Source organism: Mustelus asterias, chromosome 16 (genome assembly GCF_964213995.1).
Source record: "Mustelus asterias chromosome 16, sMusAst1.hap1.1, whole genome shotgun sequence".
Classification (NCBI taxonomy): Eukaryota; Metazoa; Chordata; class Chondrichthyes; order Carcharhiniformes; family Triakidae; genus Mustelus; species Mustelus asterias.
Window position 1 is genome coordinate 70951390 of NC_135816.1, and position 13702 is coordinate 70965091.

A 13702-nucleotide genomic window follows, 5' to 3' on the forward strand; every position below is an offset into this window, starting at 1 on the left:
ACCAGGTTAAAGTCCAACAGGTTTATTTGGTAGCAAAAGCCACACTAAAGTCCATCAGGTTTATTTGGTAGCAAAAGCCACACTAAAGTCCAACAGGTTTATTTGGTAGCAAAAGCCACACTTGCTATTGTGGTAACTCTTTATGTGTGGCTTTTGCTACCAAATAAACCTGTTGGACTTTAACCTGGTGTTGTTAAACTTCTTTCTATATTCAGCGCCAGTGATGGAAGAGTATCAGCACAGAACAAGGAGCTCCAAGCACAGTTCGCACCTACTTTTAATCTTTTAGAGTGCTCCCAACAACTGCTGGGCACACTTGGAGTGCTGGTGAAAATCAGATGACCTTCCTTACACATCTCCAAAAGTGCCTGAAACAACTTGCATAGGCCACCTCCTTCATAACACTGGGCATAGACAATGGCAGAGTCACACATCCATATGACTGTAGTTAATCAGTAAAAAGCAAATGCTACAAAACTTTGCAACTGCAGGCGTTGCTCATCCTTGCATACTTCTTATATCTCTAGCTGCAAGAAAGAAAGAAGGTTGCACCTCTGTATTTGGCAAATTTGGTTAGCATTTGCAATCCCTGTACTGTGTAAAGAGGAATTTTCACCCATGCCCCATTCCTGTGGTTGTCCTTTTGCTGTGGAGAATAAACCATTGCCAGCATTCCACTGTAGGTGGCTTGGTAGAAAATTAAAACCATGCCAATTTTTCATTAAGTTGGATCTCAACCACACACAAAATAAAACATAGATGCTCAGAAAATGCACTGATTGACTGAACAGTACAGTTGGTTTTCAATAATATCTGGGAAGAGATCTGTAGCACCTGATGGTAAGCAACATCATCAAGGTAATGAATGGTTTGTGGTGTGACAGTGCAGGAAGCAACAAGCAATGAAGGTGAAACATGAAGAGACAAAGTCTCCAGGTATGGATTGAAAAATGGCACAGTGGCCTCGAACCCATGTTGTCTGAAACAGAGGAATGAGCATGGGGCAATTGCTGTACTGAAAAACTGGATATATTCATACAGTTTAGCACTAGTTGAAAGTAGGATTTAGGAATGGGGAGCTTGCAGAGGGTTATAGGCCACAAGCTTGCAGTACATCTGCCATTGCACTGCTTATACTCAGGAGATCAAGGGGGCAAGTTTAAAACATTCCCTCTCTTAAAACCTGGGTCAAACAAATTGCACATGTAGGAATTCAATGTTTTATCACGTATTTGATCCAAAGTCAGCACACAAGGAAGGGCTGCTTGTCAAAAAAACCTAACTTACTCTGGCATGGAGTAAACTGCAATTAACATACTTCTGGTTTCAACCAACCTCACAACAAAGCAAGGAAGCTACACTTAGATATAAATGGTGATGCAACAGGAACATATTCCTATGTATGCACATGGTGTGACAGTATTTTGCTGAAGCACATTGGCCTTTGTTCAATTCACTTGTCCCCATTGAAGGATTAGCAGTGTAGAGGACTGAAGGATAAAGAAAGCTGCAGGTAGCACTTCAGTTGATAAGTTCCTTTGGCGTTGTGTTTTTTTTTTTGTTTTTGAATGTCGCAGTGCTCAGCACTTGTTCTGAGTTCAATCACAGTTTTTCACATATTTCTGAAGAGTGCACAACCTAGGGCAGAGAGATCCACTCGGGGCTTACTGTCCTTGCTTCTTAGAGAGATATCTGCAGGCAGAAGAGATGGAATGAGCAATTAAAAAGTACACTTGTGCAGTTGACTAGTAAGCAATACCAATGGCATCAATATCCAGAACTAATCGAGGATTCTGTGAAGTGATAGATGTGGGAAGATAAAGAGATTCTGGTATATCGCATGCACTCACACAAGAGGCAGCACTTCTAATTCAACAAAATATTTTGATGGGGAGAGGGAAAGGCATGCAGCGATGCACTTTCTAGTGGCAACAGTGCTGATAGTGTAAAGCTACGTGTTGCAGGCATTACAATCCTCATGGGTAATCGTGACTCATGCTCTGGCAGAGACAGGCACTCGGGTTCATTTCCCTTCCAGCCATGGACTACAACGTATAAGTTTGGGAAACACAGTTAAAACTATTTACTATTAGCTGAGGTCAATGCTTTTTAACTGCTGGATATCCCATCGCTCAGGAAGTCTAATTTCCTGCAGCAGTCGGATAGCAATGATATACACATTTGTAATGCTGAGTTTACCACAATAGCAAACTGCTGTGCTGTAGCATTTTTGGCAATGGATCAAGAGTTTAGAATGGAGTAGAATGAGATTCCTTTTCGGAGTCGACAACATTATAGGGATGCCACAATCTCTCATTCAGCATGAAATTTTCCCCACGATATGAATTCGCAGAATTAGAGATTTACAAAGAAAGCCAACACACTTGAAACATTTTCAAAGGGAATACCACTGCTCAGGAATGATTTCACAATCACCATGTCACGTCTGGATTTTCTCTCACGAGTTGGATAGCACAAATCAGGAAATCTCACAGCTTGGCGCAAGCGCTTTGGGAAAAATACCAACTCATGTCAAACCATGTACCACCTCATGACTCCTTATACACCCACCCACCACCGTTTTTACGCCCTCTATGCTGACTCACTAAATATCCCCCATGGGCAGATGAGAGGAGCCATATTGAGATGAAATAAAATAAAGATTCATACATCTATTACAGTTTTCACTATGATCAAAAACTCCCATTCATGAAAGCCCATTCAAAATGTTTAAATCCCTTCAAGTACTTAATCCTTAATAAAAATGGGGTCTGTTTTCTACTCTACGATAGAACTTCCTGTCTAAAACCCTCCACTGTATACTTTTCCCCCATCCTTTAAAGGCCTCTGCAAAACCTCTGTCTTTGAATATGGTTTCAGCCACCACCCTTCAGATTTCTATTACTCCTCCTCTGTGCTAGTAGGGACTTGCTAAGTTCATGTTTCTCCGCACGCAAGGGTCATGACCATCCCTTTCCCCTCCTGCGAAAATGGGGTCTTTCAGTAATGGGGGTGGGTCTTCCAGATCAGAGTCCTGTCACAAACTTTTAATGGGACCGTAGAGTCTCCACAACTCAGCAAAAGCCCAGGCTGGATGCCAAAGGCAATTCCCTCTGCTTTGCTCCCAACATGCGCCAGTTGCAAATATTGAAGCGAACTCCTCCCACTTACCCCCACCCCAACATTTGCATCAATGTTCAATAACCCACATCCCCAATTCTGGGGCTCCCTAATAGAGATTTCTAATTAGCGTAAATCTGGAGACCATTTTGGACTGTCCTATGCCACCATGCATTGGAATATGTTGAAGGTGACCCTAACTCTCAATCCTTACAGCCACAGGAATGTTCATCCCATCAACCTAGGTCAGATTTGAATTTAGGTCCCGCAGGTGAAAGAGTAATGCCGAACCATACAAACAGAAATAGGTCATCATTCAGCATTATTTGCAATCTGAAAGAGCTACTAATTAGTCCCACTGGATTGTTCTTTTGATACGTGGAGGTGGTGGCATAGTGGTATTGTCACTGGACTTCTAATCCAGAGACTCAGGATAATGCTCTGGGACCCAGGTTCAGATCCTACCATGGCAGATGATGAAATGTGAATTTAATAAAAACCTGGAATGAAAAGTTTAATGATGACCATAAAACTATTGTTGATCGTCGTAAAAACCCATCATGTTCAGCAATGTCCTTTAGGGAAGAAAATCTGGCGTCCTTACCTGGTCTGGTGATTCCAGGCCCACTCTTAAATGCCCACAGTTCAAGGACAATTAGCAATAAATGCTTACCCAGCCAGCATTGTGCACATCCCATGAAATAACTTTTTAAAAATAGTTTCCCCTGGATTTAGAGAGATTAAATTCCCTTTCAAAAGTTTAAATCTGTATCCACCATTCTTTAAGGCAATGAATTCCAGATTATATCAATTGAGTAAGTGCACAGCATCATTAATATCCAGAGAGGAGCAGTCTGGGTGGTGGCTGAAACTATACTCAAAGATCAAGGTTTTAACGAGACTTTTAAAGGATGGGAAGGAAGTCTCCAGGTGGAGGGTTTTAGGCAGGAAGTTCTATCACAGAATAGAAAGCAGAAATTGGTATTGAAGTAAGAAATAAACACAACCTTTCATCAGAACCATGATGTGAAGAGGCAGTAAGTCTGTCCTTACTGATGTCTCCCTGCCCACGAACGTATCAGTACTGTTGGCATCATTCAGCAACTGGAACATGTGCAGATGCTGACAGCTGGAGCAAATAACCCTTGTTATTTGACAGCATGCAGAGTGGAAGGTAGGAGACATCCTTACCTTTCCCAGTGTTTATGATTGAGGTCCGTGAAGTCATCTAGTTTGCCAATCTCCTTTAGGTACTGGGACAGTTTCAGCAGCTCCCTGTCTTTATCTCGGTTGAGATGAGCCTTCATGAAAGGTCTAATCTGAAAAATGACAATAAAACACAGGCTGCATTTACATCTTGCCATAGTAGTGTCCATGTCATGAAACAAATCCTCTCTCACAAACTTTATGGCTTAATTATACAACGGCACTGTGCGAAGATCAAAAGCCAACTAGAACAAAGGTCTCAGGTTCAATTCCTCGGATGGAATTTTCTGGCCGCGCTCACCCCAAGCTCAGAAAATCCCGCCCGAGGTCAATGGACCTTGCATGGTCCGTGTCCCACCCGCTACGATTCCTGTAGCAGGCAGGACAGTAAAATTCCCTCCCTAATCTCTGGTTAGTTAACCACAATCAGAGCAAAGCATCCCTGAGCCAAGGGTTCTTACTCCTCAAGTGCACATGGAATTTGGATGAGAACTGGATGATGTTCAGCAAGTGGGTGGGACCAGAACAGCAGGCCAGTAAGTGTAGGGACTGGGGAAAAAAGAGAGACTAAGATAAACACAGTGCGGCGTAAGAGAGGCAGAGAGAAGCCACATGTCTCAGCGGGACTGGGGGTCTGGAGTGCATTTGCTTCGATGCAAGTAGTATAACAGGTAAGACAGATAAACTGAGAGCCTGGATTGCTAAATGTAATGATGATGTTATCGCAATTGTGGAGACATGGTTAAAGGAGGGACAGGACTGGCACCTTAATATTTTGGGATATCGTTGTTTTAGAGGGGACAGAAGGGGAAACAAAAGGGGTGGAGGAGTTGAATTACTGATTAGGGAGCACATCACAGCTGTGTTGAGGGAGGACACATTGGAGGGATCTTGTCGTGAGGCATTATGGGTGGAGCTCAGGAATAGGAAGTGTGAAATCACAATGTTGGGAGTGTACTATAGACCTCCCATCAGCCCGCTGGTGACAGAGGAGCAGTTGTGTAGTCAGATACTGAAAAAGTGTGAAAAAAGCAGGGTAGTTGTGGTGGGTGACTTTAACATCCCCATATCGACTGGGACTCCCTTCCAGCCAGGGGCTCGGATGGAGGGCAATTTGTTAGATGTGTCCAGGAGGGCTTTTTGATACAGTATGTTGACAATCCAACCAGGGAGGGGTCATACTAGATTTGGTATTGGGGAATGAACAAGGCCAGGTGATTGATGTTTCAGTGGGGGAGCATTTTGGGCTTAGCGACCATAATTCCACAAGATTTTGGATAGTCGTGGATAAGGACAAGAGTAATCCTTGGGTGAGGGGGAAGGGGACACTTCTGCTTGGTGATTGTTGCGCGGTATCCGTTCATCCGTTGTCGTAGCGTCTGTATGGTCTCACCAATGTACCACACCTCGGGACATCCTTTCCTGCAGCGTCAGGGAACACTTCAGCAGTCAAAGGCATTCAGCCTCCGATCTTCGGGTAAGCTTTCTCCAAGGCGGCCTTCAAGACACACAACGCAGAATCGCAGAGCAGAAACTGATATCCAAGTTCCACACAGGAGGACGGCCTCAACCGGGATCTTGGATTCATGTCACACTACATGTAACCCGCACCATTTGGCCTGGGCTTACAAAATCTTATTAACTGTCCTGGCTTGAGACAATTCACACCTCTTTAACCTGTGATTATCCCTCTCTCCACTCGCATTGTCTGTACCTGTAAAAACTTGATTACTTGCATTCCAACAATTATTTTGCAATTGAGTCTCTGTCTATGTATGCCGTGTTTGTGAACCCACCTCTCCACTAACCTGATGAAGGAGCAGCGCTCCAAAAGCATGTGATACCAAATAAATTTGTTGGACTTTAACCTGGTGTTGTGAGAGTTCTTACTGTGCTTACCCCAGTCCAACGCCAGCATCTCCACATCAGAGTTTTTTGAAGAGGTGACATAGATAAATGGTGGAAGGAAGGGCTGTGGATATAGTTTATATGGACTTTAGTAAGATGTTTGACAAGGTCCCACATGGCAGACTGGTACAAAAACTAAAATCACATAGGATTCAGAGTGGGCTGACTAGATGGATACAGAGCTGGCTTGGTTATAGAACAGTAAGAAGTCTCACAACACCAGGTTAAAGTCCAACAGGTTTATTTGGTAGCAAATACCATAAGCTTTCGGAGCAATGCTCCTTCGTCAGATGGAGTGGTCTCTGTTCTCAAACAGGGCACAGACACAGAAATCAAATGACAGAATACTGATTAGAATGCAAATCTCTACAGCCAGCCAGGTCTTAAATGTACAGACAATGTGGGTGGAGGGAGCATTTGACACAGGTTAAAGAGATGTGACAATACACATCTCTTTAACCTGTGTTGAATGCTCCCTCCACCCACATTGTCTGTACATTTAAGACCTGGCTGGCTGTAGAGATTTGCATTCTAATCAGTATTCTGTCATTTGATTTCTGTGTCTGTGCCCTGTTTGAGAACAGAGACCACTCCATCTGACGAAGGAGCATTGCTCCGAAAGCTTATGGTATTTGCTACCAAATAAACCTGTTGGACTTTAACCTGGTGTTGTGAGACTTCTTACTGTGCTTACCCCAGTCCAACGCCGGCATCTCCACATCTTGGTTATAGAAGACAGAGAGAATCAGTGGAAAGATATTTTTCAGAATGGAGATCTGTAGCTAGTGGTGTTCCACAGTGATCAATGCTGAAACCTCTGTGTTTGTAGCATATATAAATGATCTGATTTGATTTATTGCCACACGTATTAACACACAGTGAAAAGTAATGTTTCTTGTGCACTAAACAGACAAAACATACTGTTTATAGAGAAGGAAAGGAGAGTGCAGAATGTAGTGTTACAGTAGAGGGTGTAGAGAAAGATCAACTTAATGCAAGGTAAGTCCATTCAAAAGTCTGACAGCAGCAGGGAAGAAGCTGTTCTTGAGTCGGTTGGTACGTGACCTCAGACTTTTGTATCTTTTTCCCGAAGGAAGAAGGCGGGAGAGAGAATGTCCGCGGTGCGTGGGGTCCTTAATTATGCTGGCTGCTTTGCCGAGGCAGCGGGAAGTGTAGACAGAGTCAATGGATGGGAGGCTGGTTTGCGTGATAGATTGGGCTACATTCATGACGTTTTGTAGTTCCTTGCGGTCTTGGGCAGAGCAGGAGCCATACCAAGCTGTGATACAACCAGAACGTTTTCTATGGTGCATCTGTAATAGTTGGTGAGAGTCGTAGCTGACATGCCAAATTTTCTTAGTCCTCTGAGAAAGTAGAGGCGTTGGTGGGCTTTCTTAATTATTGTGTTGGCATGGGGGGACCACGACAGATTATTGGTGATCTGGACACCTAAAAACTTGAAGCTCTCGACCCTTTCTACTTCGTCCCCATTGATGTTCTCCTTACACTTCCTGAAGTCGATGACAATCTCCTTTGTTTTGTTGACATTGAGGGGGAGATTATTGTTGCAGCACCAGTTCACCAGATTCTCTATCTCATTCCTGTACTCTGTCTCATCATTGTTTGAGATCCGACCCACTACAGTAGCGCTGTCAGCAAACTTGAAGATCCGAATTGGAGGGGAATTTGGCCACACAGTCATAGGTGTATAAGGAGTATAGTAGGGGGCTGAGAAGACAGCCTTGTGGGGCACCGGTGTTGAGGATGATCGTGGAGATGTTATTGCCCATCCTTACTGATTGTGGTCTGTGAGTTAGGAAAATGCGGGTGGCCTGGTTAGTAAGTTTGCAGATGACACAAAGATTGTTGGAATTGCTGATAGTAAGAGTTTTAACAACACCAGGTTAAAGTCCAACAGGTTTATTTGGTAGCAAATACCATTAGCTTTCGGAGCGCTGCTCCTTCGTCAGATGGAGTGGAAATCTGCTCTCAAACAGGGCACAGAGACACAAAATCAAGTTACACAATACTGATTAGAATGCAAATCCCTACAGCCAACCAGATCTTAAAGATACAGACAATGTGAGTGGGGGGAGCATTAAGCACAGGTTAAAGAGATGTGTATTGTCTCCAGACAGGACAGCCAGCAAGTCCAGGAGGCAAGCTGTGGGGGTTACTGATAATGTGACACAAATCCAACATCCCGGTTTAGGCCGTCCTCATGTGCGCGGAACTTGGCTATCAGTTTCTGCTCAGCGACTCTGCGCTGTCGTGTGTTGTGAAGGCCGCCTTGGAGAACGCTTACCCGAAGATCAGACGCGGAATGCCCGTGACCGCTGAAGTGCTCCCCCACAGGAAGAGAACAGTCTCGCCTGGTGATTGTCGAGTGGTGTTCATTCATCCGTTGTCGTAGCGTCTGCATGGTTTCCCCAATGTGCCATGCCTCGGGACATCCTTTCCTGCAGCGTATCAGGTAGACAACGTTGGCCGAGTTGCAAGAGTGTGTACCGTGTACCTGGTAGATGGTGGTCTCACGTGAGATGATGACATCCGTGTCAATGATCCGGCACGTCTTGCAGAGGTTGCTGTGGCAGGGTTGTGTGGTGTCATGGTCACTGTTCTCCTGAAGGCTGGGTAGTTTGCTGCGGACAATGGTCTGTTTGAGGTTGCGCGGTTGTTTGAAGGTTGCTCGACAATCACCAGGCAAGACTGTTCTCTTCCTGTGGGGGAGCACTTCAGCGGTCACGGGTATTCAGCCTCTGATCTTCAGGTAAGCGTTCTCCAAGGTGGCCTTCACGACACACGACAGCGCAGAGTCACTGAGCAGAAACTGATAGCCAAGTTCCGCACACATGAGGACGGCCTAAACCGGGGTGTTGGATTTATGTCACATTATCAGTAACCCCCACAGCCTGCCTCCTGGACTTGCTGGCTGTCCTGTCTGGAGACAATACACATCTCTTTAACCTGTGCTTAATGCTCCCTCCACTCACATTGTCTGTATCTTTAAGATCTGGTTGGCTGTCGGGATTTGCATTCTAATCAGTATTGTGTAACTTGATTTTGTGTCTCTGTGCCCTGTTTGAGAGCAGATTTCCACTCCATCTGACGAAGGAGCAGCGCTCCGAAAGCTAATGGTATTTGCTACCAAATAAACCTGTTGGACTTTAACCTGTTGTTAAAACTCTTACTGTGTTCACCCCAGTCCAACGCCGGCATCTCCACATCATGATTGCTGATAGTGCCAGGGATTGTCATAGGATAGAACAGGATGCAAATAGATTGGAGACTTGGGCACAGAAATGGCAGATGCAGTTTAATCCGGACAAGTGCGAGGTGATGCATTTTGGAGGATCAAATTTAGGTGTGAATTATACTGAGAATGGCAGAACCCTCAAGAACATTAACATACTGAGAGACCTGGGCATATCGTCCACAGATCCCTAAAAGTGGCATATAGCTTGCTTGCCTTCATCAGTCGGGGCATTGAGTACAAGAGTTGGAAAATCATGTTGCAGCTATATAAAACCTAGGTTAGGCCGCATTTGGAGTATTGCATGCAGTTCTGGTCACCACACTCGCAGAAGGACTGGAAGCTTTGAAGAGTGCGCAAAGAAAATTTGCCAGGATGTTGCCTGGTCTCAAGGGTGTTGGCTATGAGGAAAGGTTCAATAACTCCTCAGTTATTCTATAGGAATTGTTTTCACTGGAAAGATGGAGGCTGAGAGGAGACCTGATAGAGGTCATCAAAATTATGAGGGGCATAGACAGGGTGGATAGTCAGGGGCTTTTTCCAAGGGTGGAAGTGTCAGTTACAAGGGGGCAACGGTTCATGTGAGGGAGGGATTTTTTTTAAGGGAGATGTTTTTCATGCAGAGTGTGCTGGGTGCCTGGAACGTGCTGCCAGAGGAGGTGGTAGAAGCAGGCACATTAGCAACATTTAAGAGGCATCTGGATGGGTATATGAAAAGGGAGGAATAGAGGGATACAGGCTGAGTAAGGGCCGAAAGTTTTTTTAAAAGTTCAGTTAGGGCATCACGATCGGCACAGGCTTGAAGGGCCAAACGGCCTGTTCCTGTGCTGTACTTTTCTTTGTTCTATAATCAATTAACCTGCTTGCACTCATTGACCAGGTTCAGAAATGAAGAGTGGACACTTGGGCAAGGTATCAGAGAGCTGCACATTCTCCCAGACAAGGTATGATAGAGCTGTACACACTCCCAGCCCCCCCTGGCTGTCGAGCACATGGAACCAGAGAAGTCCAACACTAAATAAAGACCAATCTTTTCCTGAAATGTTTAGCACACACAGAAAGAGGAGATATTTCCTGTTGCAAACTGCTCATTTCACGTTACTCTCCAAAGAATAAAAGCTTTGAACACTAGAAATTGTAATCTGCCTCATAGTAACACACACTTCCCCATGAAACTACAGAACAACTTTTCAGCATTAGGAATCAAACAATATGTAGGCATCATCGCATAGAACAGCTACACGATACTTTAAAAATAAGAGTTCAGAAAAGAGTTCAGGTCAGACAAATGGCATTTTAGAAGGTGAGCACATGATGCATTTTCTTCTTAAAAAAAAGTCATGAACAAAGTCAATTAATTTATTTCTATCTAGCACTTTTTTGTGAACATCTGGAAAAATAGATCTATTTTCAAAAGATACTTCAACTGCTATCGAAATTTTTGGGGATCTGTTTCTTCGGATGCACATCAGATAGAAAAAAGAACAAAGAACAGTACAGCACAGGAAACAAGCCCTTCGGCCCTCCAAGCCTGTGCCGCTCCTTGGTCCAACTAGACCAATCGTTTGTATCCCTCCATTCCCAGGCTGCTCATGTGGCTATCCAGGTAAGTCTTAAACAATGTCAGCGTGTCTGCCTCCACCACCCTACTTGGCAGCGCATTCCAAGCCCCCACCACCATCTGTGTAAAAGACATCCCTCTAATATCTGAGTTATACTTCGCCCCTCTCACCTTCAGCCCGTGACCCCTCGTGAACGTCACTTCTGATCTGGGAAAAAGCTTCCCACCGTTCACCCTATCTATCCCCTTCATAATCTTGTACACCTCTATTAGATCTCCCCTCATTCTCCGTCTTTCCAGGGAGAACCACCCCAGTTTACCCAATCTCTCCTCATAGCTAAGACCCTCCATACCAGGCAACATCCTGGTAAACCTTCTCTGCACTCTCTCTAACGCCTCCACGTCCTTCTGGTAGTGCGGCAACCAGAACTGGACGCAGTACTCCAAATGTGGCCTAACCAGCGTTCTATACAGCTGCATCATCAGACTCCAGCTTTTATACTCTATACCCCGTCCTATAGAGGCAAGCATACCATATGCTTTCTTCACCACCTTCTCCACCTCTACTGCCACCTTCAAGGATTTGTGGACTTGCACACCTAGGTCCCTCTGTGTTTCTATACTCTTGATGACTCTGCCATTTATTGTATAACTCCTCCCTACATTATTTCTTCCAAAATGCATCACTTCGCATTTATCCGGATTAAATTCCATCTGCCACCTCTCCACCCAATTTTCCAGCATATCTATATCCTACTGTATTGCCCGACAATGCTCATCGCTATCCGCAAGTCCAGCCATCTTCGTGTCATCTGCAAACTTGCTGATAACACCAGTTACACCTTCTTCCAAATCATTTATATATATCACAAATAGCAGAGGTCCCAGTACAGAGCCCTGCGGAACACCACTGGTCACAGACCTCCAGCCGGAAAAAGACCCTTCGACCGGTACCCTCTGTCTCCTATGGCCAAGCCAGTTCTCCACCCATCTAGCCACTTCTCCTTGTATCCCATGAGCCTTAACCTTCTTAATCAACCTGCCATGTGGGACTTTGTCAAATGCCTTACTGAAATCCATATAGACGACATCCACGGCCCTTCCTTCGTCAACCATTTTTGTCACTTCCTCAAAAAACTCCACCAAATTTGTAAGGCACGACCTCCCTCTTACAAAACTATGCTGTCTGTCACTAATGAGATTGTTCCGTTCTAAATGCACATACATCCTGTCTCTAAGAATCCTCTCCAACAACTTCCCGACCACGGATGTCAAGCTCACCAGCCTATAATTTCCCGGGTTATCTCTGCTACCCTTCTTAAACAACGGGACCACATTCGCTATCCTCCAATCCTCAGGGACCTCACCTGTGTCCAAAGAAGCGACAAAGATTTCCGTCAGAGGCCCAGCAATTTCATCTCTCGTCTCCCTGAGCAGTCTAGGATAGATGCCATCAGGCCCTGGGGCTTTGTCAGTTTTAATGTTCCCATTCCCATTAATGTGCACATTCTAAAAAATTAGTTCAGTGGTGTTGAATTAATTCAAGGTGACTATAAACACAAACTACTACTTTTGCATCTGCACCAATGCAGATAAGACTGAGAGCACACAGATTGCAGGTCTGAAATGGGTGGCAAGGAAATAATGGCTCAAAGTGACCATCTTCTCAATCTCTGTGGTGAAGCACATGCCACACCACCCACTGGACCCCAGCCTCCAGGGAGAGAGTGACACAGAAAATCGGCTTTTAAAGCATGCCCAGCTGTGCGGTGAATCTGACTTGTTAAAGGGACAGTCAAGAATTGGCTGAAGCAAGGAGCCCAAATTTCTGGAAGATAGCTCATGTACCACTAAAGCTGGTCTTACTGTCCCATGTAAGCCATTGATATAGGGAAGTATGCCATACTCTAACTTGATCAATATACAAAAATGAGCTGGAATGATTGAACTAATTAGATATGAATGCTTACTCACTGTGAAACAAAGCAGTTGAACAAAATCTTTCTTCAGTCAGTCACAGAATTGAAAATATAAGGGAAAGACAAAGGTCTGACTCAGGTCGCATGGGGTATTATACAGCCACTTTACACTAACATACAAGTACATATAGGGCAGCATTGACGGGTATTATGTAAATTCTGATACCACTGGGGGTACCTACAGGAAACGTAAACTTTGTAACAGAGACAATGCACCAAATCTGGAGCTTACACGTCGTGCTGGACAACAACTCTTACCTTTAGCCCGTTTTGCGGGTTCATCAGAAAATTTCGACCGATGTCATCAAACATTATTGTATTTTTTCTAGTGTAGAATTCTGGAAATTTATCCCATATGACACCCAGTGGTTTGACCTGTGAAAAGAGGCTTTGTGAAATATCTTACAAGAATATTAACATCACATTCAAATCATAGCTCGTTGTGGAGGGCATGCAGGGAGGAGAACACTACTGCACCTGGGCTATCAATACCGATATAAAATGGATATAAAACCGATATCTAATGGAAAGGAGTTTCCAGAGTTTTTAGACTCGCCTGCATAAATAGGAACATCAGCCCAGTTTTTAAGAAAAGCTGAATGGTGAAATGAGCATGGTTCCATCTCGAGCCCTTTCCTACTGGCTGTCAGCTCACAGCCCAAAATTAGTTATTTA

General features: G+C 44.5%; 1 protein-coding gene across 2 annotated transcripts in view; it reads right to left on the reverse strand.

Moving 5' to 3' along the window:
* Positions 1-1525: 1525 nt before the first annotated feature.
* The window catches only part of ublcp1 (ubiquitin-like domain containing CTD phosphatase 1), a 36729-nt gene continuing 24552 nt past the window's right edge, over positions 1526-13702 (reverse strand). For both annotated transcript variants that reach the window (XM_078231265.1, XM_078231264.1), the window contains 3 exons: positions 13286-13402; positions 4312-4439; positions 1526-1692 (listed from right to left, as the gene is read on the reverse strand). In XM_078231265.1, coding sequence (XP_078087391.1) covers positions 1665-1692; positions 4312-4439; positions 13286-13402 — 273 coding nt within the window. In that variant the 3' untranslated portion in view covers positions 1526-1664. The remainder of the gene's footprint in view (positions 1693-4311; positions 4440-13285; positions 13403-13702) is intronic.